The sequence below is a fragment of the Antedon bifida genome, chromosome 2 (assembly GCF_963402885.1).
Source record: "Antedon bifida chromosome 2, ecAntBifi1.1, whole genome shotgun sequence".
NCBI lineage: Eukaryota > Metazoa > Echinodermata > Crinoidea > Comatulida > Antedonidae > Antedon > Antedon bifida.
Window position 1 is genome coordinate 31797708 of NC_136227.1, and position 23288 is coordinate 31820995.

General features: G+C 33.1%; 7 protein-coding genes across 8 annotated transcripts; 3 read left to right on the forward strand and 4 right to left on the reverse strand.

Annotated features, from left to right (window-relative positions):
- Positions 1-81: 81 nt before the first annotated feature.
- On the reverse strand, positions 82-4127 carry LOC144834628 (zinc finger SWIM domain-containing protein 3-like). Its single transcript, XM_078689510.1, has 3 exons — positions 4090-4127; positions 2857-3187; positions 82-2596 (listed from the first exon to the last, which is right to left on the reverse strand). The coding sequence occupies exons 2-3, from the start codon at positions 3174-3176 to the stop codon at positions 772-774; spliced, it is 2145 nt and encodes a 714-aa protein (XP_078545636.1). The 5' UTR covers positions 3177-3187; positions 4090-4127; the 3' UTR covers positions 82-771.
- A 505-nt stretch (positions 4128-4632) lies between these two features.
- LOC144836230 (vacuolar ATPase assembly protein VMA12-like) lies at positions 4633-6454 on the reverse strand. The gene is made up of 6 exons (XM_078691480.1): positions 6268-6454; positions 6045-6121; positions 5760-5849; positions 5539-5578; positions 5317-5429; positions 4633-5119 (listed from the first exon to the last, which is right to left on the reverse strand). Exons 1-6 carry the CDS (start codon positions 6449-6451, stop codon positions 5042-5044), a joined length of 582 nt encoding a protein of 193 aa, XP_078547606.1. The 5' UTR covers positions 6452-6454; the 3' UTR covers positions 4633-5041.
- Positions 6455-6967: 513 nt separating this feature from the next.
- LOC144836231 (uncharacterized) lies at positions 6968-10087 on the forward strand. Its single transcript, XM_078691481.1, has 4 exons — positions 6968-7112; positions 7578-7762; positions 8709-8903; positions 9407-10087. Exons 1-4 carry the CDS (start codon positions 7019-7021, stop codon positions 9932-9934), a joined length of 1002 nt encoding a protein of 333 aa, XP_078547607.1. The 5' UTR covers positions 6968-7018; the 3' UTR covers positions 9935-10087.
- A 200-nt stretch (positions 10088-10287) lies between these two features.
- LOC144834631 (2-methoxy-6-polyprenyl-1,4-benzoquinol methylase, mitochondrial-like) lies at positions 10288-12968 on the reverse strand. The gene is made up of 6 exons (XM_078689512.1): positions 12782-12968; positions 12309-12458; positions 11368-11571; positions 11152-11258; positions 10620-10820; positions 10288-10510 (listed from the first exon to the last, which is right to left on the reverse strand). Exons 1-6 carry the CDS (start codon positions 12960-12962, stop codon positions 10409-10411), a joined length of 945 nt encoding a protein of 314 aa, XP_078545638.1. The 5' UTR covers positions 12963-12968; the 3' UTR covers positions 10288-10408.
- Positions 12969-13174: 206 nt separating this feature from the next.
- Positions 13175-16256, forward strand: LOC144834632 (structure-specific endonuclease subunit slx1-like). Its single transcript, XM_078689513.1, has 6 exons — positions 13175-13395; positions 13631-13682; positions 13859-14104; positions 14422-14562; positions 14909-15106; positions 15479-16256. The coding sequence occupies exons 1-6, from the start codon at positions 13223-13225 to the stop codon at positions 15527-15529; spliced, it is 861 nt and encodes a 286-aa protein (XP_078545639.1). The 5' UTR covers positions 13175-13222; the 3' UTR covers positions 15530-16256.
- LOC144834633 (cytochrome b-c1 complex subunit 9-like) lies at positions 16222-17238 on the reverse strand. The gene is made up of 2 exons (XM_078689515.1): positions 17075-17238; positions 16222-16628 (listed from the first exon to the last, which is right to left on the reverse strand). The coding sequence occupies exons 1-2, from the start codon at positions 17213-17215 to the stop codon at positions 16563-16565; spliced, it is 207 nt and encodes a 68-aa protein (XP_078545641.1). The 5' UTR covers positions 17216-17238; the 3' UTR covers positions 16222-16562.
- A 249-nt stretch (positions 17239-17487) lies between these two features.
- LOC144834635 (notchless protein homolog 1-like) lies at positions 17488-23237 on the forward strand. Of its 2 annotated transcripts, XM_078689517.1 has the most exons (12): positions 17488-17526; positions 17949-18081; positions 18257-18474; positions 18929-19008; positions 19296-19372; positions 19654-19944; positions 20304-20439; positions 20999-21045; positions 21238-21440; positions 21736-21778; positions 21884-22071; positions 22234-23237. In XM_078689517.1, exons 1-12 carry the CDS (start codon positions 17522-17524, stop codon positions 22244-22246), a joined length of 1434 nt encoding a protein of 477 aa, XP_078545643.1. In that variant the 5' UTR covers positions 17488-17521; the 3' UTR covers positions 22247-23237. The 2 variants fall into 2 exon arrangements, with proteins under 2 accessions (XP_078545643.1, XP_078545644.1); XM_078689518.1 differs by lacking the exons at positions 21736-21778; positions 21884-22071; positions 22234-23237 and adding an exon at positions 21532-21686 and having other exon boundaries at positions 21238-21448.
- Positions 23238-23288: the final 51 nt, after the last annotated feature.

Below are 23288 nucleotides of genomic sequence, written 5' to 3' on the forward strand. Positions count from 1 at the left end.
TACATCTTTAAGCATATTCTTTAGTTTCCCTGTATATATGCATCTGAAATACAACTCAATATCACAGTGAGGAACTGTTAATAACATCGTAATGCAACAACTTTAATATGTAAACAACTTTATAAATACTTTGTAATTTGCAAAACAATACTTTTTGGTAAATTGACATTTAAAAAAAGTTATCATCAATTTATATTTACAGTAAAATTATCTTTATAACACAACACTATTAAGCCATGGAGGAATATTTCCTCCATGATTAAACATTATACAGTACTTCTTTGTATTTTGTGTCAATTTAACATCTGTATTTGTTATTAATTGGTTTTTAAGTAAATATTTTCTAATGATTTTGTTACTGAAGAAGAAAGTTAAAAAACCAAACAAAACTTTTCATAAAGTTTTTCAAACATTAATAGCATGTTGCCAATTCACTAAGAATTACTGTACAGCCTTATTTTGCATCAGAGATGTGAAACCTTCCTTCATTTATATCACTAAAGCTCTGTTTACACTATGAAATGAGTTTTTTTTTAAAGTGTGATGTGCTCAAATATGGTAGTGATATGACATCATCATGCCCTTATATGGACATGATGATGCCATATCAATAACATAAAGTTTGATAGTGTAGACAGAGCTTTACGTTCAGATTGAATTCTTTACCTTGCCACGTTGCTCAACACTTACAAATGAACTGATATGAGTCACATATATTATATAGGTCAACTTAAGATATAATAAGAATCTTTATTGCGTAAATGAAATAAATTAGTCATTTCCATTTTGAGCTGATTCTTCATCTTCTTCCTCATTGGCAGTTGATTTGACCAAGAGCTGAACCTCACTCCCTTCTAACCAGTGAGTGCAAAGTGCTTTTAAAATCTTAATTTTATTTTCATACTGTGGCTGAGGCACTTCACTAATAATACCAGCTATTTGTCGGCATAACAGCGTGGACTTGGCATATTTTTCATCACGCGTCATTGACTGAGAGGATGTTGAAGACTTCCTGGTGATTTTTTTTACCTTTTTAGCCGCTGGAGGTGCAGGAACAGAATTGCCAGTGCTTGCTCTTTTCTTCTTTTTATCTCCACTTGGACTACTGCTGGCAAAATCGATGTCCTCAACTTTACATTCCGAATGTTGGTAATCCCTCCTCCATCGACTTGCAATCATGCTATCGTCAAACAGTTTCTTTTCCAGAAATTTACGCATAGCAAAAATATGTTTACACGGTAATTTGAAATTTGTATAGAAAAGACAGGAACATTTGTTGTCATCTTCAAGTTGTTTATCTCCAATCGCATCAGTAATTATTATCTGGCCAACTTCGTTTCGTGTAACATTCAGGGAAGTTACAAATGTCAGCTCTTTCTCTAGAAAATTTACAGCGTAGCGTGTACACAATTGCGTAAGTTCTTCTAGATCAGGGTTATCGGCAATGGGTACTGATGTCGTCATCATTGCCTGCAGCTTCTTACGATTAGCCTCCAATTTCATCTGATTGTCCATTTTTAGAATTCCTTTCACGCATTCTGCCACCGTGCTTGAGCTATTCACAACACCTTTGACCTTTTCGTGGAAGCTTACAAGATTATTGGCAGTCTTAATCCCATAGTTCAAATCTTTGTTTCTAAATGATCCAACCCATAGATGGCGCTGTTGATGCCATGTTTCGTTGAAAGCACTCGCAAATGGTAAATCTTGCATTTTCGTTCTAAGTTCCTCGTATTCCGCTTCAGTCTTAGACATCACCATTGCGTGTAGTAAGGTCCATAGTTGACCTTGCCTTCGTGGTTTTTCACTGCCGTTTTCAATGTTCATTGTCTCATTCTTAAATTTCTTTAAGATCTGTGTTTCACATAGTTTAATAGATGCATTTGGAAACTGGTTTTGAAAGACTGCAACATCTAAGTTGCTACTTCCTATGATGAACAAGCATGGTTTGTTAAATATTTCGTCATTTAATGGTTGTTTAAACAATTGAAAAGCAGATACCATAGTTGGTTCATCTAATTTCGCAAGTAAGAAATGAGCACATGGCAGAAATGTTCCACTGCCATCTTGAACCATTATTGTACACAGAATCATCCCATTGCTGTTGATGTCATCTGTCTCTCCTACGATACAAACTTCTGGAAACTTAAGATAAGCCTCTTTCATGTACGACGTCTGAAAGAACACAACCTGAATCTGTCCATTACCATCCACGTTCACCACCACTTCACTCCCGGAGTCTTTCTCCGTTATATCTTGAAGTTCATGCAGTAACGACTGAACCTCTGTCTTCTCCTCTTCTGCCATTTCTTTACGAAGCTGAGCTTGAAGATTATAGATATCCTTATTCGTCAGAGGTTTTTGGCTCATTTCGCGCACCCTTTCACAAAATACCTTTTGAGGAACTTTCATGTCCATAAGTATTTTACTGAACTGCCTTTCGGACTTGCTGAGCCGACGATTTTCGGGGTACAGCTTGGCGACATCTTCGTCTGTCGGGTGATTGTGTGTGAAGTTGCCACTGCGAATGTACATAATATCTTTAGCTCGATCCACACTCAGTATAAATTGCATTGGACAATTTGTCTTGTAACTCCTGAAAATAAAAAATGTTTTGATAGTTTAGAGGTGTAATGTTTGTCTATGATATGCACTCCAGCATGACCGATGATATGGATTGCTATATTATTTCTTTTTCTTTACACTGGGTGACCCCTTAAGTACAAGACTGTTCTTCCAGAGGTCCCAGTATAAGAGCATGATCAGCACCCTGGGAGACGGGCAGACAGACAGTTATAAGAATTTCCTGTCCAAAATGGAAGGAATGGAGGCTAATAAAGTATAAAGATATCTCACCTTTGATTGGGCCGTTTGCCAGATCCTTTACTACGATATTTGCCATGGTGTTTACATGTAAGTCTTGCATAAGCATATTTAAACTTAGCATCGTACACGGGAGCATCTTCCCTTCGATATGCAATGTTTGCAGTTTCTATTTTCCTTGTGTCTGCAAATATAAGTTTAACGTGTGCGTTAGCTTCGTATGCTTCCATGGCAGTTTTGAATTCTTCCCAGTTAGCGAACACGGAGCCAACTGATAGGGAGGGCGCTGGTTGATCGGTGTCATCAGAAATAGATGTACATGCCTCGTCTATGATAGTATCTGTTTCAGTCATCCTGAAAAGATCTGAATTCAAAATAATGTGTTAATTTTAAATTATTATCACTTCAGGTGTCAAGTAGCCATATTACAAAAAATGTCAAAACTTATTACATTTATTGATAGTAGAAAAAATTATTATTATTTCCGGAAATACAGAATTTTTTATTTTTGTATTCATAATTATATTTTTATCCTTAATTGACAGGCTATACGCACAGCGGCTGTGTGAATAACAGGAAATTATATTATATGCACAGTGACTTTATTAATAATCATATAATTTTGGAATCACTAAGGAGTCATGGCCTATTTTTTTAATTAGGGTGACTTTTTTTTATTTAAAAAAAATTTAATTATAGTAATCTGCCTAGTTAAAGGGCTATATAATAATATATAATGTTAAATTAAAGATTTAAATTGTTCTGAAAATTGAAGTAATAAATAATAGAAGTAAAAAATAAATAATATAGTAAATAAAAAATAAAATAATACTTTTAATAGATTATATAATAAAATACATAAACAAATATTAAAATATTATGACAAACTTCCATGAAAATCATTAATCATGTCCCAAACCAGGTCCCTGGGAACGGATCCCTTTATCCACACGGACCCCTTTATCCACACGGACACCAGTTTGTTTGCCAGTTTCAATAGTCAGGGTCGGATCACTTCCTCTTTCAAAACACATTGTGAACAAACGCACTTCAAAACCTCGCGATGCAGTTTGTTAGGCCCAACTCGTGGGAAAGTGGACGGTGGTGGACTAGGCTATACGATTAGCTTTTTGGACGAATAAAGGCGTAATTCTATTTGCATAGAGCCTAAAATCATCAAAACCATCGGCACAATCATATAGCGATTAATGTTATTAACTTTTTATGATATTAAATCATGATTTTAAGTCAGATAATAACACTTACCTTCCGTATCAACAACTCTCGAAGTCCGACGATTTTCCAAAATGGCTATCGACACGTCATACGTGCATAGCGTGCCTTTTTCCGAGCGAGCTATAGATGAGGCGGCGGGAACAATAAGCCAATCAATATGCTTGCCAACAAAACGCGCATTAATTTATTCATGGTCCTATCATACTATCTCCATGATTTATTAAAATAATTATGTATTTTCATTACAAATCACAAACTCATAAAAACGAAAAAAAATCATATATTGAGATTTTTAAATTGTAAAATTGTTGTGTAACATTGTACAGTATATACATTCGTTTTTACAATTTATCTAATAAAAATTGAAGTCATATATTTTTGTGTGGGTCCCTAATGATCAGATTTGGCTGGATGGACCACCCTCTTAAAATATTGTTGAAATAAAATAGCTACAAACAATTACACAGTACTATGATTAAGATTTCCAATTCCAATAACAAATGAATGTGGTAGAACTTTTTCACAACTTTTCTTAGTACATCAGTCCAAAAAAAAACTTTTACCATACATTTTTTTAAAATATTTTATTAATAAATAATAGTTATAATATACAGTTATTTATACAATAATTTGATTTTGAATTAACTCTTTTGTAGAAAATATTAATACCACCAGAGATTATACAATACAATGTTCTCGCTTCATACTTTCCCAAAGGATTTATGATCCATATATGTTGTGACATTTGTTTGGAAATTTGGTTCTTGGAGCTCATCTGCTGTACTACAATAATAGTTGGTTTCGAAATGTAAATTTCCAATATTTCCAATCTGATTGCAATAAAGATTATTTGATGGATTGATTGATTGCTAATACATATTATTTTTATGGCACAGTATTTCTTATTTTGGTCCTTGTATGTTCAAGTATACAGGAGGTAAATATACAGTCTTCTTATTTGGTCCTTGAATTAAAACAAAGTTCAAACTTCAAATTTGATGAAGAAGTAGACATCAGCAACAGCAACTACAGTGGCCATAATAAATCCTGTTATAATGCACTAAAACAAAAATAGACAAAATCAAAACAGAAAAACATCATTAACATCAAACTTAAAACATTACATCATCTGTCTTATAAAATGAGTTAATTTATTGGCAAAAGAATTTAAATAGTTTGTATTGTATTTATATGCTTGGGTAAAACAATTATATATACATTGATGCGGTGATAAACCTAACTTTATAAGATACTTACATATGGTGTAGGTTTTCCTATGTAATATGTTGCCATGTACCCAAAAACAAAAGCTCCAACAATAGTGAGGAGAATATTCAATACACCAATAAGCTGTGCCGAAGTAGACCGCACTACAAGAAAGATTATAAAACGCATATCATTACAGTATTTTGATAGCTTTGTGAATGTGAAACTGAAATTATATTTATTTGTGGTTATAGTGGTTACAGTACTACTTACAGTCTTTTCCAACATCAGACAATATACTTCCACCAAATGCCTGAAAATAAAGAAACATACATAAACTTTGAATTACATAACATTTATATTTAGAAACATCGTTTTAAAAATTAAATACACTTTTCAACAGCTGAATTTTTGACTAAAACCACACAAAATTATGCACTAAGTAAGAAGATGATATCGTCACCAGGTATCGTAAAAAATGTATTTTCTATTACCTCAACTCTCACGTTTTTTGTCATCTGCTGGTAATCTCTATTTTCTTGCTGAGCTTTTAATTTTTCTAATCTTTTAAGAAGTTCTGGATTCTGCAAAACAATTTTTATTTAGAAATTTTTTTAAATTTTAAATTTCAAGTCGGATTTCTCCTATGAATTTAATACTGCAAGTAAGAAAACCCAATTTTTTTTATAATAATAATACTGTTTTTTACTAATAATTATTATATTTTAGTTTATTATCACATAAATAACAAATAAAATTAGTTAATTCTAATTACTTACTCTTTCTGGTGGTTTAATTGGTTCATAATATAAATCACTATCTTCTAATAATTCATGAAGATATATTTTTTCTTTATCTGAAAAGAAAACGAAGCAGACACGAAATTAACTTTGTGGAACTGTAGAAAGATTGACTGGTACGAACTGTCCACACAATATAAACAAAGTTCAACAACTACAAAATCAACCGCCACACGACATTCAAGCTAGGCTACCTACATACCTTTAGAATTTTCAATAAAACATTTATAGGCTTTAATCACAAGTGAGGCAGGTATACTTTTCTCAGAACAATTTTTCGAGGAATATTTGTCTAGCTGTTCCTTTAAATTATCTTTTGCAAAGTCAGATATCATACTATCTATAAAATTCTGAATTTTGCTCGTAAGTATTATGGAAGTCGCCATTTTGGTAAAGATCACGTGTAAGTACATAATGAAGACATCATCATCATATCGTCGATGTACGACGTTACGTAATATGACAGAATGATTACGTCAATCATCAGTAGGCTATATATAATATACAGTATATACATTGCCAGACACCATTTTGAATAAAAATGAAAGCGTGACTTGGAAAACGGGGTGCAGTTGTCTGATGTTAATTTAAAAATATAATTCTTGTATTTTATTTTAAATATTGTAAACGTAAATAAATGAGAAAAAACGACTAAAAATGATTTTGAAAAAAGGAAAACCTTAAATATCCATGCTTGAACCATGGAGGTATAAAAATAGATTGAACTTAACGCGGTTGAAGAAAATCGTTTAAAATTTGCTGATTTTTTTCGCGTCTAAAATACTGTGGTTCGCGCCAATAACTCGCGCGCTTAATTACAAGCGCGTATGTGTGCACTGTGTGCGCAAAAGTTACGACGTTGGGGACGGGAGAGAAGCTATATCTATCACACGCATTTGATTGCCATTCAGTGATTTTTAATTTATATATTTTTAAATTAAGACTAATTAAGCATGATGAGCATCATAGTGGTGCGGCAGTTCTACTTTATTCTTTCTTTAGTAACATCTTTGCTGTTCAACTCAACAAACGCGTCATCAAAACAAGGTAAAATCATCATCTGAAAATAGGACAAACCCCTCAACACATTCAGATCATGTCTTCTCTTCTTTTTTTACACGACGCACGTACGTACCCTTCATTAGCGCAGCAGCGCCAATATGCCGATCCCCTTCATCAGGGAATAAGAGAGTACGGACGGTGGTGGTACTACAGAGGAGGTCGAGGGGGTGGAACAATATTTTAATTTATTAATAATTAAATAAAACTCACTATTTAATCACAAAGTTTCAATTACGAATTTTATAGCATGCAGCAGGAAAAAGAATTTATTTTAATTGTTTTTGTATGCCATTTATTGAAAACTTTTTTAAAATAATGAATACAACTAATTCTAGGCCTAGACCTAGACTCTAAAGGCCTAGTGACGATTGCTTATTAATGTAATAATTCATTGATTATGAAGTGAAGTTTTATTTATTTTTTCTTTATTTATTAACACATTTCTCAAAGATGTCACCTACATTTCGTCACCAATTGAGATGAAGTCACCAGGATATCCAAGAGGGTATGATGACAATCTGCATTTGAAGACCGTTATTATTAACCCATCAGGGTGTGTGACGATAGTGTTTCTAGAGCTATCTCTTGAAAACACAATTAATCCTGTGATACGTTGCATAAATGATTATTTAGAGGTAACTATGATTTTGCAATTGCTGATCATTAGGGACCCTCAGAGGTTCACAAGACAAACATATACACAAGATGCTCTACATAAACAAAGTCTTATTACAAGTCTTTGGGAGTGGAGTTGTAATTTTGTCCTTAGAAAAAATCCTGACATGTGACGGGACTTGAACCCAGGACCCTTGGAGTGGTAGCCAAGCATCATAACCACAAAGCCACTCCATTGTGGTAAAAGGCCGGATCAAATTACCATCACATTCAACTTGCTCAGTTTAAACAGGGATGAATTTCAGATACAAATATAACATTTGGTTAAATGCATAACAATTTCAAGTGAGAAAAACATGAAAATGGTCATATACAGAATTAGATCTTTCTCCTTTTTAACAATATTTATTTTTACGAGGGTGGTCAATACAGTCGAAACTGAGCATTAAGGACCCTCAGAGCAAGACATTAGCATGAATAACAAGTTGAAGAAAAACAAATTAATTAATTAAAATAAATATAATGTATATATTTAATTAAAGATGTATTGTCCTCTAAAAACATTAAAAATGAAGATTAATAAAATCAGACTTTAAATAGGCCAGTTTGCAGTTTTAATAAAGTTATTTACTTCTATAAAAAAATATATATTATATATTTCACTTACAAGAAGACTAAAAAGAAACGGTTAATTTTAACCAAAAAACATTGTCTGACAGACAATTTAAGTATTTAATTTAAATTACATTTTTTCAGGTAAATAATTTTTTTTTCGATTCAGTTTTCGGTCAAAGTGACAATTCATATATCTTTGACAAAACAAAATAACTCAATTCACTCAATCTATTTACAGTTTATTTATATTTTGACCATTTATTCAACCTTTACGAAAGCTTATTGTAACCTCGGATGAATTAATTAAATTCCTGTATTAAGAATCGAATTAATATATGTATTAATTCTTAGATAAGTGAGGTAGAAGTGAACCGAAAGAACCGTTACTGCGGAGACATACTGCCGCAAGAACCATACGTCAGCAAGGGGCATACCCTAAATGTGACGTTCCACACGGACAACAACGTCACTTTACGAGGATACTCCACACAACTGTTCTTCCAACCATGTATGAAGTACAGTTGGACAAAAGAAAAATGGTCAGATGTAAGTAAATAAGGAAAAGTCACGAAATATGAAAGAAAAAGTATAGCTTAAAGATGTATTTTGCCCCAAAAACATGAATACATACATAGGCCATTTTGCAGTTTTAATAATAAATAAATAAAGCTAAAAGAAATATCTGATCTGATAAGAAAGATAAACTAAACGCGACATTTTTAACACGATCCTATACTAATTTTGATAACAATGTTTTTACATTAATATTGCAATTTATTACTATAAAATATAGGACTAAACAACGTGGACGGCAACTTAGATCTCTATACTGGTAGTAATTTTAAAGCGACCTATTAAATTGCCCAGTTACAGGAAAGTTTTAGATGAAATGAAGGAATTATTATTTTCACTCGTCAGTGTAATTGGCTGAAAACCTAATGGAAATCATATCAAATAATTTTGATAACATTCCGCTTAGAAACACATTGTAATTTATCCATATTTCATATAAAATACGGTACCTAATACTAATACCTTTGCTTTATTAGTGTTCGGTTACGTGTGGTGAAGGAGTAATGACCAGACGACCACTTTGCAAGGCTTCTAACAAAAAGATCGTTGGACCTGGAAACTGCAATATTTCTAAACTTCCCAAGTTCAGAAAAAGCTGTAATTTAACTCCCTGTGGAACAACAGACACAGACGACCTGAAGGACCAGAAAACATTGATCGAAACGGTAAAAGACGACATCAAAACGGACACCCAAGAGGAAGACTTAAGACAAGTTTACAGTAAAGAGGACATCAAAAAGATGCCACATAAAAGAGGCCCAGTGGAGAGTTCAGAAGATAGCAGGAATAGAAATGAACAATCAGCAGCTATTTTTGAGAAGTATCTGTCCGTTTTTCAACTTCTTTGTGCTATATCCTTTGCAACTGCCTTTCTTTTCGGATTCCTTGGTAAAAATGGCATGATCAAGAACATTGTTGAGGATGTGGATGGAACGAAAGAGAGTAATGGTAAAGAAAAGAAGGAAGGTGATGATGGTTCTATCAAATACAAAAAAGATGAATAGTGAAATAAGATGAAAGAAGTGGGAATGTGTTTTCTTACGTCATCTTTATGTTAAAAAACGGATTTGCATTTTTAGCTTTGCTCAGTTTGTGAGATTTAAAGAGGCTTGTAATGGTGTACTGTAGTACTATTTATGAGGCTTTATCAGAAGACCTGTACTGAGAGGGCTGGTAAATATCCCGAAAATCTCAGCCCTGAACAATTGACGACATCTGATGTTCTAAATGCTAATGCAATTTAAATTGCAATTTAAATTGCAATTAAATAATGTTGTATGCCTATTGTGATTTACTATATTATTTCTTAATCAAAATAAACTTGTTAATAAAATAAAGTATTAAACTATGCTTTTTGTCAAGTTGTTTTATTCATTAAAAAAACAATGATTGATATAAAGTTAATTTCTATTTCTCACCTATACTTTTACAATATTTTTTTTACAGTAAATGCTACATTTATCTATTTCGCCCTAAAATCATAGTTTAAAACCGGAGTGAATCGCTGTGACACCAAACATTAGGTTCTCATATTTTACTAAACTGAAGCCAGCATCCTCTATCATGTACTTAAATTCATCCTGAAAAAAAAAGAAAAAATTTAGATTAAATTAGAAAATCAACATTTGTTGGTACAGTACTGCCCAATGAACATAGCACTTTCAAGAACTCTCAGTAGTGTAACTATACCTGGTTTGGGAATTGTCTGATGCTCTCCACTAAATACTGGTATGCCTTCCAATCAGCAGCAATGACCTCACCAAAGACTGGAATTGCTTGGAAAGAGTAATTATCATATATTGACCTCAATACTGGGTTGTTCACATGGCTGAATTCAAGGCATAAGAACCGGCCACCTGGTTTAAGAACTCGGTAAGCTTCTTCCAATGCCTGCAAAAAAACCAATCTTAATAAAAACAAAAAAGGGGCCTGTTCAGACTTAGTTATTTACCAGGTTAATTGTTGTCCATGAAACTAACTAACCCGGTTAAATTACTAAGTCTGAACAGGTAATTAAGAGATAAACAGCTTTAATTTCAATCAAAGATCAAAAGTGCTGACCCTATACTAAAGCTCACTATCAACCTAGCTGACAAAAAAGTGTGATGTGCCCGAATGTGTGATGTGTCCATATATGGGCACATCATTTTTTTGTCACATAAAGTTTGATAGTGTAGACAGAGCTTTAGACTGGTAATCTTCATCAGCTGTCGTTTCATACCTTATCCACATTAGTAACATTTCTGATACCAAATGCAATTGTGTAAGCATCTGCACATTCATCTGATATGGGGAGGCTTTCTGCATTACCTTCAATAAATGAAATACCTAAGTGAGAAAACAAATGAATTATTATTTTTGTTTGCAATCTTTATACAGTATATATATTGTGGTTGTTATACAGAAATTATGTTATATATAAGATATAATCTATAACCTTTTAAATAACTATTTTCTTCAGCTCTGCTTTCTCCCACTTTCAACATATTTGGATTGATATCACAAACAGCAACATGGGTTGAGTCGTCCTCCTTTGGAAATACTGTTGTTGATTCTTTTTCTATATCTTCATCTTTAACACTCAAAGAAGCTGTACTATAATTAGTTCTTATAAAATCAAGAAACCGAAATGCTATGTCGCCTGAAATTTTAAAAAAACCATTAATATTAACAATGCATGTGTACACCATTTATTAAATGTTATTATTTGCTTTTGTCGGATTGTGCTACCAGTATTTAGTAGGTCTGCCAGACATTTTCTAGTCCTCTGAGATAAAAACCAGATGCACTCAGCAGTCTATTGGTTCAGTTCTAGAGTGGAGTTGTGGCTTGGTGGTTATGATGCTTGGTTACCACTCCAAGGGTCCTGGGTTCAAGTCCCGTCACATGTCAGGATTTTTTCTAAGGACCAAATTACTCCACTCCCAAAGACTTGTAATAAGACTTTGATTATGTAGAGCATCTTGTGTATATGTTTGTCTTGTGAACCTCTGAGGGTCCCTAATGATCAGCAATAGCTGGATGGATCACCCTCATTAAATATGGTTTAAAAAAAAAAAAAAAAAAAAAAAAAGCTAGAAACTAAATAAACCATTTGGCCGTTTGAACTGTAGAAGGCATTTTTTCTCACAAAGGGTGATAAGTGTTTGGAACACACTTCCTGCCAACATTGTAGAAGCTGACAGTACTCTTGAATTCAAGCAACGTTTCAAGAAGACGAGGGGGAGGCTACTAAAGGGTCTGTTATGACCCATCCTCTTACGCCACTTCAATAAATTGAGGTGGCACAACGGTGAGTTACTGGATTGATAGATTTTCCAACTTCCATGAATAACTGTATTGAAATTGTTGCTTCAAATGTTGGCAGATATGCTGTACCTGTTCCACCAGCTACGTCTAAAAGTTTTGTCCCTGGTGTTGGATGTAATACATTAATAAACCGATCCTTCCATAACCTGTGAATTCCTCCACTCATTATATCATTCATCGTATCATACTTCTCTGCAACATTTTTGAAAACTTCAAACACTGTGAATGAAAAAAAATGAACCGACGGCAGTATCATCAAAGATTACATACAAACATAGAAATTCATTGGATATTTAATTGTATAATTATTAGCTGTGATTAGGCCCAACACATATTGACCTATGCCACTGCAACAACCGATTGACACTCACGGTACGCAGTGACAGCTGAGCTACTCTACTCTACTTAGGCCTAGCCTAGTAGGGATTCTTAGTGGAATGGGCCCGGTCGTCTGGGCCCGATCGTCCATGGTCCCGATCGTCTGACAATTAATCGTACTGTACAGTTCATAATAATTGGAAGCCTACGAAAACGATACGAACCTTTCTCGTCTTTTTCACTTTTGGATACTCGCTGAAATCCAAAATGTGTATCTGAAGACTGCCTTTCATTTTCTTTAGTACCTGTTGAATCTGTAGTGAAACAACACCTTGGTTTGCATGGTTTTATAGAATTAATATTTTTCAAAATCCGAGAAAATTTAAATCCAATGGGCGCAGCCATCTTGTGGCTCATTCGCAACTGTTTGAAAATGATGTAAGTGAATTAAAATAAAAGTAAATCAAAGTACATTATAAATGTATAAATAAATACTTTAATAAATAAAATATTTTTATTTTTCTAAAAATGTATTTAAATTAATGATATACAAATAATTTAACAGTAATTAAACCAAACATGGCAAAATTATTGAGATGTCGATAGGGGGCGATGTTTTAAAATTGAAGTAAACACGGAATTTGAAAAAAAGATGAGTAGTGAAGATGGTACAAGAAATAGAACATTTCTTTGGTGTTTATCTATTAAAAAATGAAAACCCCAAATATAAAGGTCGCACATATATTGGTTACACAGTAAATCCAAGTCGTAGAATCCAACAACATAATAAAGGGTCCAAATTTGGTGGAGCAAGACGTACAAGTGGCAAAGGGCCATGGTAAGAAGAGGCTATATAATATTATAGGCCTACTGTAAATAGGCCTTTTTACTAGAAACGGGCCTACATGTACACGTGAATTATAGGATAAAACAACAACTACTACTAGAGCATATTGTTTGCATATTCATCTATTCTACAGGTATTGCCAAAGATAAATATAAGTATTGCTATGCTAATTTAACAAAGTTTATATTAATTATTTATACAAAATATGTCTTCAATTTTTTTTCAGGCAAATGGTGTTAATAATCCATGGTTTTCCAAATGACATTTCAGCATTGAGGGTAGGTGGTGTATGGTCTCTCCGCAACATTCAGTTTAACTTTTATTCATTCCCAATTCCAACCCAGAATTTTCTGTAAAAAGATGATATAAAATTTATTTTTATTAATTTTCAAACTGAATTAAAAAGATTTTTTAATATGAAATATTTACACATTACACCTTTGTTTTATTGCAGTTTGAATGGGCATGGCAGCATCCAAAATCTTCACGTCGACTGAAAACCCTCCCTGGCAAATCCACAAAAGAGAACCAATTCCAATATCGATTCCGTATTGTTAGTAACATGTTAAGAACAGCACCATGGTGTCGTCTGCCTTTGACAATTCGTTGGTTGAAACAGGAATACCAGGTTGATTTTAATGAAGGTTTACAGCCCCCGGCACATATGCCGATGGCGTATGGTCTGGTCAAAAGCATCAAAGTAAGACTAATATTTCAATTATTCAAATTTTTAAAAGTTATGAGATTATTTAGCATTTAACACAAGTTATTTAAACAGTGAAGCTCATTGTTCACAAATTTAGTGTATGGTTCATGTAAATGTTTATATCTTTTCCAAGTTACAGAAATACCTGGCACAAGATCTAAACCTTTTGGGGTGGGAATATGCCTTGGTCCAAATAATTATTGACTATTAAATATAATATGTTTGTTTCCATTTTTGTCTAAGGTAGGATGAACTCCTAACTCCACTGCTTTCGTCTAATACAGTAATACATTTTTATTACACAATACTAGGTTGCACAAAGTCCAAAGAAAAGAGGCAAAGACAAAAAAAATAAAAAAAAGTCTGAGGAAGGTGAAGCAGATTCCGACATGCATCTTTCAAGCCAAACAATTCAGAAAAGCAGATGTAAAATATGTGTTAAGCGAATAGAGGTAGGTAATTCAAGCGTTTTTGTCTGGTGATGAACTTAAGAGTCATACATCAGAACTCAGCAGTATAGATACTATAGTAGTAATTCTATATACAGTACTTGAACACAACCTTCATGAAAAATTAAAGTGTTTGACACTTAAGCTTGGTTCCCACTAGGACACAATGCAGGGGTGCAACGCAACACAATGTGTTTTGACCAATCTCAAGCGATGGATTATTCGAACAGTCGTGTGTGATTGGTCAACTTGCTTGCGTCCTAGTGGCAACCAAGCTTTAGATGAAAGCTGAAACAGAAAGAAATTTGTCAATAATTTGAGATAAAATAACGAGGACACTTTAATTTAGTCAACAGATAATGCAATGTCTTGCCTGTACCCCAGATGTTCTATGGTAGCCCATGTGACCTGCCTTGCCAATGTTTTCCTGTATAAAACTGATGAGTTGATTCCTATAGATGGTAACTGTCCATCTTGTAAAGAAGTTCTTTTGTGGGGAGATTTAGTGAGGAAAAAGAACGGTTGTTATGATGCCCTCAAAGAGCTGGTAATTGATTTCTTCTTTTCTTCTCTATTTTGTGGCATAATACCGCCAGGAAATAGTGAAATTGCTTCCCTGCTACCACTTTTAATTATGGTAAATGGAACATTCCCACTGCAGCTGAAATCAAATTCATTAGAATCACATGATCAAGAACCATTTTGCAGGATTGGTTGGGGTTTACCTTGCATTGAAGCAAACCACCTAACATTCTTAATATACAGAAAACAATTTGATTTGATCGGCAATGGGAGCCTCTGCTGCATTTATAATACATGTATTGAACTACCACTACTGATTTCTTTCCTTACATTAATTTGGCAAGGAATGCGATTTTAATTTACATTAATTATTACACACTCTTTCATGTTAAAACAGGGTGAAGAATCATCTGAAGATCACTGGTCTCAAGCTCTGCAAGTAATATAACAGGATGCTGAGCTCGGAGATCAAAGGGTTTATCTAAGGCTGCAACCCTATCAGTTCCAAGCCACTTAACAAGCACCAAACATGTACAATGTTGGCATTTGTTGCAGCCAGACATAAGATCACAGGACTGTTACGAGTTCCTATCTTGGCAAGCTCAGTGTCCTATTGTTAGATTGCCTTGGTATAATAGACTGAGCTGGTATATAGATTGTCACAAAATATTCACCGACAGACTCTAGCATTTATGTTTTGTAATTTCAGACATTTTAAACATATAAGGCCTAGTGCAATAATGATAACCTTATAAATGGGTGAAGTCATTAGCAATACACACTGTATTAATATCAATTAAATGAATTTGTAAATATTTCTGAAGTAAATTAAATGTGACAGGTGTAGTCATTAGCAATACATACTGTATTAATCAATTAAAAGAATTTGTAAATACAGTATTTCTTAAGAAAATTAAATGTGACAGGTACTTGTAAGTGGTGTGATTTTGATAGGATAGAGGTTTTATCTAATTTATCTTCTTTTTCTTATAAAAAGTACTATATACTGTGTAATATAATACTGTAAATATTAAATGGCCATGTATGGTCTACTATGCAGTACCATGGGTTGTTTTTTATATTTTCGTTGTCAGTGTCATACATTTAAAAAAGCACAAAACAATAAATCACAACACAACATTTTAAACTTTCCAATAATTTTATCAAGATATTTTGCACATATCAACTAAATAAACAGATAATTTGAATTTAATTTTTCATTTAAACTGTTCCCAGGTTTTTAAACTGCAACAACAAACAGCAAAATAATGTCAAAGTTTGTAGTTTTGAATATTTTGATCTTCTGTTCTAGATGTCCTATTTCTTTGTGATACTGTAGCATGTCTTTGAATTTCCATAGCTTTGAGATGTCTTCCAATTCAGTGTTGACTATTATTATATTATAAATTTCCAGTTCATAACATCATGCTGAACTAAAGCCTCTACAGGAAGAGTGAACAGTTTCCATTTTAATAAGTAATTTATTCATCATCTCCTCCTTCTGCAGCTCTCCTTTCAATTTCAGGTTTTATATGTTTCCATAATTTCTATAAAAAGAAAGAATATTAATATTATGATTATTATTGTACAGTTATGCAAGTAATACGGCTTGAGAGAATAAACTTGCTAACCAGTCTAATTAATGAAAATGTTAAAAAAGATACGGTATTCATTTTAAATGTTAATTAATATTTAATATCATTTATAATTTATTTTTTATTAATATACAATTTTTAAATTGTTTACAATTAATATGCACCCAAATCATTTGGAAAGACCTTATCTAGCCGCATTCTGTTAGTATAACATAACTTTATAGCATAACGTTATGTAGCCTATATTCTAGGCCTCCACGGTGGGACGTTCATATCGCGGGAGAACAAGAAATACTGGTCTGGCCTCCTCCTAAAAACCCTCCCGATGAAAATGCCGGTATTAGGCCTAGGCCTAGCCTAAATTAGTAGAATTAACACACACATTACAAGTGCATTACCCCTTTATTTATATTGTCATATAAAGACTCTGCTCCTGAATCAAATGCTCTTTCAAATACTACAGCTCCAACGATAATTGTTAGAAAAAATGTTGAAGATCTTTTGAAAAAAGCGTTGTACACCGTACTGATTAACGCCATTTTGACAGAATGCCTTTTTAGCCTCGAACAACATACACTTTTCTATTTAGTTTACATATTATTTACAATTATACACTGTTTTTTGTCGATATAATTCATCATATTAATTTATATTAATTTAGTTTATATGTTTTCAACTAATATTAAACATTCGTGGTTTCTCAATTTAACGATATAATTATGAACAAATATAAAAACAATGTTGAATTTACATAATTTAAAGGTTAAAGTTTTAACATGTGCTACAGTCAGTCATGCGTTTAATTTAGAAAGTTGCGTGCAGACGATAAAATTCATCTGTCAATTATGAGGTAAGTATACTAATTAAATATCAGTGTTTCAAATATAAAAAACCTTCAATATACAGTTGTTGATATTTACAAGAAGGATCAGAACTTATTATTATTACTTGGCCTAGCTAAGCTTGTTAATACATACACTTTACAGACCGGTAGGCTAGGCCCTGTCTGTGTGTGTGCAATGATTGCTAAATGTTAGTTACTGCTGCCTACTGTAGGCTTACTATGTCCACATGATGGTAGGCTAGACTAGGCTCAATGTGGTAGTGGTTGATTGAGGATTCCTTCACTCTTTTTAGTCTTATTATCAAAATTGTTATTAAATATTAGAATAATATTGAAATATGATATTTTTTTACATACAAAACAAAGTACAAATTGAAGAAAAATGAAAAAATATTTTTTTAATTAAAAAAATTATAATTTTTGTTTAGCCTTGAAGAAGGAGAACGTATTTTAGCTCAATTTGTGAGTGAAAATGGCGAGACAGCTGGAGCACCATTTGACCTTCCACTTGATATCACTGCCGACAAACTTCAGCTTGTGTGTAATGCGGTACTGCAAAAGGTATATTATTATTGCAGAAGTGACTATTATGGTCGAAAAAAAACCATACCTGTAGCCTCCACACCAGATATTTACTATTATCAACCGTACTGAAAGAAAAAAATAATTACACACTCGTTCAACTGTGCCTATAATTTTAAATTATTTGAATAACTTAATGTTTCTTTTAATTTAGGATGAGACTACTCCATATTCATTTTATGTTGATGAAACTGAGATAAGAGGAAGTATAAGAGACACTATCAACAACAGTACCCAAGAGACTGAGAAAGTTTTACAAATCATCTACCTACCCCAGGCAGTGTTTAGAGTGCGACCAGTTACTCGGTGTACTAGCTCAATAGAAGGCCATGCAGAAGCTGTCATATCTGTGTCATTTAGTCCTGATGGACGGTAATGATAAGCTTTTTTTTTTTTTTTTTTTATGTGACAAAAAAATGTGATGTGCCCAAATATGGTAGTGATATGCTTAAATATGGTAGTGATATGACATCATTATGTCCATAATAGGCACATCACATTTTTTTTGCCACATAAAGTTTGATAGTGTAGACAGCTTTAATGTCATATGATTGAAGGACTGTAAAACTCATTTGATTGTATTCTGTATGATTACACAAATACTGTAGTAATATTAGGAAGATCTATGAGAATTCGGTAACTACTGTATTAGAGTAACTGGGTAGCCTAACCATGGACCTATAAATTATTTATTTATACTATTCATTTATAGGTCCATGGCCTAACTATTAGAGCACTCTGTAAGTTAGTATTAGACCACTGGGTTACTACAATCATGAAATACATACAGTAAAGTGTAACATTATATTTGTTTAAATTCTATTAGGTATCTTGCAAGTGGGTCAGGTGATACAACAGTAAGATTTTGGGATGTTAATACTGAGACACCTCATCATACATGCAAAGGTATGGCATGCCCATTTATACAAACATTTAAAATACAATAATAGAAAAATCTACTTATAAAACAGTAGAAAAAGTATCTAAAAACTGACTTTATGAAGTTCCTAAAGATGTATGGACAGAGATGGGTAATAATAATAAAAATATTTATTTGGTAACCAATGACTAATAACCAAGAGTGAGAAGTGGCTAAAGCCCAAACAGATTTTGTGCTCACTCAATATTACAGTAAACAAACAGGGAAATATACTCATATTATAAATTAGTATTTTTTTAATTGTATACTACAGGTCACAAACACTGGGTGTTATGTATAGCATGGTCTCCAGATGGCATGAAATTAGCTTCTGGGTGCAAAAATAGTCAGGTATGGTACTTGACACTATTTCAAAGTTCTGTCTACACTTTCAAACTTTATGCGACAAAAAAGTGTGATGTGCCCAAATATGGTAGTGATACTGTATGACATCATCATGTCCATATATGGACACATTTTTTTGTCGCATAAAGTTTGGTAGTGTAGACAGAGCTTATGTTATAATTACTGGTCTGCATTATTGTTGAGACCATACTTATATGGAGTTGTTTGTATAGTTGCATTTCATGTTCAGTGTGTGTACTGCACTTTTGTTTTTGTTCTATTACTAGATTTTCATCTGGGATCCAAAGACCGGGAAGCAAATTTGCAAACCTCTTACAGGTCATAAACAATGGATCACTTCGTTGTCATGGGAACCTTTTCATGCCAATAGTAATTGTAGATTCCTTGCCAGCTCATCAAAAGATGGCACTATACGAATTTGGGACACTGTCATTGGTCAAACAATTAAGGTTTTATCTGGGCATGTTCAGTGCGTGTCTTGTGTTAAATGGGGCGGAACTGGTTTACTTTACTCTGCCTCTCAAGATAGAACTATAAAAGTATGGAGGGCTTCTGATGTAAGTATTTTTAGATTTGGTGAAATTAAAAAAAAAAAATCTATGAAATTATCATACTAGATTAGGTCCTGTTCGTATAAGAGCCTGCTTTATGAGTAGTAATATAATAATTTATTATTTATGTCATAAAGCATAGCTGCTTCAGTGACATCGGTTTTTGGCTGGCTGACTCAATGGTTCTGATGGTAGAACAAGTCGTCTCGGACTGTCGCACCCAAACTCTATCCATCCATCCATCCATATGTCACTGATTTTCAATTATAGCCCACTTCCAATATTCTTTTTTTTAATTAGGCACAATATAAAGTAACTGCTTTGTTAGTAGGTTTATTATTGTATCATAATATTTCTAAATGTAGGGAGTTCTTTGTCGGACGCTGGAAGGGCATGGTCATTGGGTTAACACAATGGCATTAAGTACAGATTATGTGATGAGAACGGGTGCTTTTAACCCAGCTGATGCAAAAGTAGTCCATCAACCAATTACAGAAACAGGTACGTGTCATGTGTAGGAAATACATCAGCAGAAAAACTACAAATAATAATCCGCATTTTTTTGTATTTGAACATTTTCAGCTCTCTGTGTGTCTCTCATGTGCTTTTTTAATCTCTGCATATGTTTCTTTATTAAAAATCCTGATATGTTCAATAATACTAGCTGCATTATGGGACTATGTTTCCATACATGTTTGATAAAAAAAAAATTACTAGGGTAACAATATTCAGTGCTTAGAGGTTTCACAACATTAGGTGCTATATAAATCCAGGATATTATTATTATTAATCATTTACATTCACCACAATGGGCATCATACATACATCAATACAATATCTGCTTTATTTATGATTTACAAATTTATTTTCCAATTATCATTTTGATATTTTATTTGTACAGTATTATACATTTGCTAAGTTTTATCTCTTTTTAATATTTTTTTAAAAATTTTATTTTAAATCAACTGACAGAGATGCAAACCTACACTAAAAAGTTGATAAACATGAAACAATATACAAAAATGACAAAATATTTAAAACATGTTTTAATATTATTTAGGTGAAGAATTATCCAAAAAGGCCCTTGAGAGATTAAACACTGTCATGGTTAGTATTTACTGTTTTTTAACTTATTTTTTGAATACTTACATGAATAAATACAACAATGCCTTTTTATCAATTTTTTACTAGGACCACCCCTGATTAAAAATGGAACAGTCCGTAATTAACATTTTATATAAACTGTATATATCAGAATTGTTATTTCCTATTATTCTTGGGTGTATTTCTGTACTCTAGGATGGATGTTCGGAAAGACTAGTTTCAGGATCTGATGACTTTACCTTGTTTCTGTGGAAACCAGAAGAAGACAAGAAACCAATTGCACGCATGACTGGTCATCAGCAGCCAATCAATCAGGTTCTTTTTTCTCCAGACACAAGGTTGATAGCAAGTGCTTCGTTCGATAAGTCTGTTAAGATTTGGGATGGACGAACTGGAAAGTAAGCTTGTATTACTAAAAAAGCAATTCGACCACTACAAGACATGTTACTTACAATATCTAGGCACAATTTCTATCCAACCTGTCTAAAGCTCTTTGTCAAAAAAAGTGTGATATGCCCAAGTATGGTAGTGATATGCTCAAATATGGTAGTGATATGACATCATCATGTCCATATATGGGCACATCACATAAAGTTTGATATTGTAGACAGCTTTAGTAGCGATAATCTTTTTTTTCTCCTCTATAGTATAACAATTTGATTTATACTTTTTTTTACTAATCTTTTATCACAGATTTATTGCATCATTACGAGGTCATGTCGGAAGAGTTTACCAGGTAAATATTTGTACTTTATAATTCACATTTTCATTATAAAGTTTATTTCCATCTTATGAAAATTAAAAATTCTGATAGACCAAAATATAAAAATTCTTCCTTTAGATTGCATGGTCAGCTGATAGTAGACTCCTTTGCAGCGGTAGTGCAGACAGCACACTCAAAGTCTGGGACATGACAACTAAGAAGCTATCAATTGACCTACCAGGTCACGCTGATGAGGTGTATGCTGTGGACTGGAGCCCAGATGGACAGCGTGTTGCTAGTGGTGGAAAAGACAAGGTTCTTAAATTGTAAGTTAAAATTTTAAGAATTTAAAATCTTTTGAGGGCTATAGGCAAATTAAATGTTATCACAAAATGTATAATTCAATATGATTACCAAGGTGATGGGTTTCAATCCCTTTTTTTCTGTTGATTGTTACTGTAATAAATCAATAATGTTTTACTTTACAGGTGGAGAAGGTAATTTGTAACAAATTAAAACTGAGATTTTAAACAAGTATTGACCCATGACCTGATGATATGACATCAAATCAAGCTCACCATGTAGCACAGTGGTATATGCATGTTGGCCTATGACCTGAAGATATATCGAATATAAGCTCACCATATAGCAGAGTGGTATATGCACGTAATAAACATGGATTATAACAAGGTTTGACCCATGACCTGATGATGACGTCAAAAGTAAGCTCATCATGTAGCATGGTGGTATATGTAATAAACTTTGATTATAATAAGGATTGACCTACGACCTGAAGATACATCGAATATAAGCTCACCATGTAGCACAGTGGTATATTCACCTAATAAACTTGGATAACAAGGATTGACCTATGACCTAAAGATGACAACATAAATGTAAACTGACCAGTTATCACAAGAACTTGGATTTTATACAAAGATTGACCTGTGACCTGAAGATAATATGACATCAAATGTAAGCTGATAGCACAGTGTTGATTGCACGTAATAACATTGGTGGGAACAAATATCCGACCAATAAGAAAGGCACTAGCACTTGTTCACTATGTTGATTTGATATGCACCTTTTTTAGGACTCTAAACAGTACATGATGACTGTACTGGAGTTCTGCACCATTAAGTTTCAGTATGGCTTTAAGGATGCATGCTTCTTCGGGGAGCATGTGAGTAAATTGTCCAGGGGACCACAAATAAATGCCAGATCTGTCTGTTGTCATGTAGGGCTACATATCAATATTATCACTGATCAGAATTACTATTTTGATTGCGTATTGTCCTGTTGAAATTAGTAGAATTACTAATAAAACATCAACGTGATGTGCCTTATATGCACATGATGTCTTATTACTACCATATTTGGGCACACCTTTTTTTTAAAAAACTAGTTTGACAGTGTAAACAGAGCTTAAGGTTCTGATTCAATTGCATAGAGCATTGCATAACAGTATAAAAAAAACTGTATGACCATGCACTTGTTTCGGATACATGCATGAGGCCTACCTTTCATGATACAAAATGTTTAG

Bases quoted from the DNA above. Each gene is read 5' to 3' on its own strand.
- LOC144834628 (XM_078689510.1), bottom strand. From the start codon at position 3,176: ATGACTGAAACAGATACTATCATAGACGAGGCATGTACATCTATTTCT. The intron at 2,597-2,856 runs GTGAGATATCTT...TTTTATTTTCAG, and splicing joins GGCAAACGGCCCAATCAAAG to GAGTTACAAGACAAATTGTC.
- LOC144834632 (XM_078689513.1), top strand. From the start codon at position 13,223: ATGGTACAAGAAATAGAACATTTCTTTGGTGTTTATCTATTAAAAAAT. The intron at 14,105-14,421 runs GTAAGACTAATA...ACACAATACTAG, and splicing joins GTCTGGTCAAAAGCATCAAA to GTTGCACAAAGTCCAAAGAA. The intron at 14,563-14,908 runs GTAGGTAATTCA...ACTTTAATTTAG, and splicing joins TATGTGTTAAGCGAATAGAG to TCAACAGATAATGCAATGTC.
- LOC144834633 (XM_078689515.1), bottom strand. From the start codon at position 17,215: ATGGCGTTAATCAGTACGGTGTACAACGCTTTTTTCAAAAGATCTTCA. The intron at 16,629-17,074 runs GTAATGCACTTG...TTCTTTTTATAG, and splicing joins ATGACAATATAAATAAAGGG to AAATTATGGAAACATATAAA.
- LOC144834631 (XM_078689512.1), bottom strand. From the start codon at position 12,962: ATGGCTGCGCCCATTGGATTTAAATTTTCTCGGATTTTGAAAAATATT. The intron at 12,459-12,781 runs GTTCGTATCGTT...TTTCATTCACAG, and splicing joins AAGTGAAAAAGACGAGAAAG to TGTTTGAAGTTTTCAAAAAT. The intron at 11,572-12,308 runs GTACAGCATATC...TTAAAATTTCAG, and splicing joins AGACGTAGCTGGTGGAACAG to GCGACATAGCATTTCGGTTT.
- LOC144834635 (XM_078689517.1), top strand. The intron at 18,082-18,256 runs GTATATTATTAT...CTTTTAATTTAG, and splicing joins GTAATGCGGTACTGCAAAAG to GATGAGACTACTCCATATTC. The intron at 19,373-19,653 runs GTATGGTACTTG...TTCTATTACTAG, and splicing joins CTGGGTGCAAAAATAGTCAG to ATTTTCATCTGGGATCCAAA.
- LOC144836231 (XM_078691481.1), top strand. From the start codon at position 7,019: ATGATGAGCATCATAGTGGTGCGGCAGTTCTACTTTATTCTTTCTTTA. The intron at 7,763-8,708 runs GTAACTATGATT...ATTAATTCTTAG, and splicing joins GCATAAATGATTATTTAGAG to ATAAGTGAGGTAGAAGTGAA. The intron at 8,904-9,406 runs GTAAGTAAATAA...TTGCTTTATTAG, and splicing joins CAAAAGAAAAATGGTCAGAT to TGTTCGGTTACGTGTGGTGA.
- LOC144836230 (XM_078691480.1), bottom strand. From the start codon at position 6,451: ATGGCGACTTCCATAATACTTACGAGCAAAATTCAGAATTTTATAGAT. The intron at 6,122-6,267 runs GTATGTAGGTAG...TTTTCTTTTCAG, and splicing joins TTTTATTGAAAATTCTAAAG to ATAAAGAAAAAATATATCTT. The intron at 5,120-5,316 runs GTAAGTATCTTA...TTTTTGTTTTAG, and splicing joins TAGGAAAACCTACACCATAT to TGCATTATAACAGGATTTAT.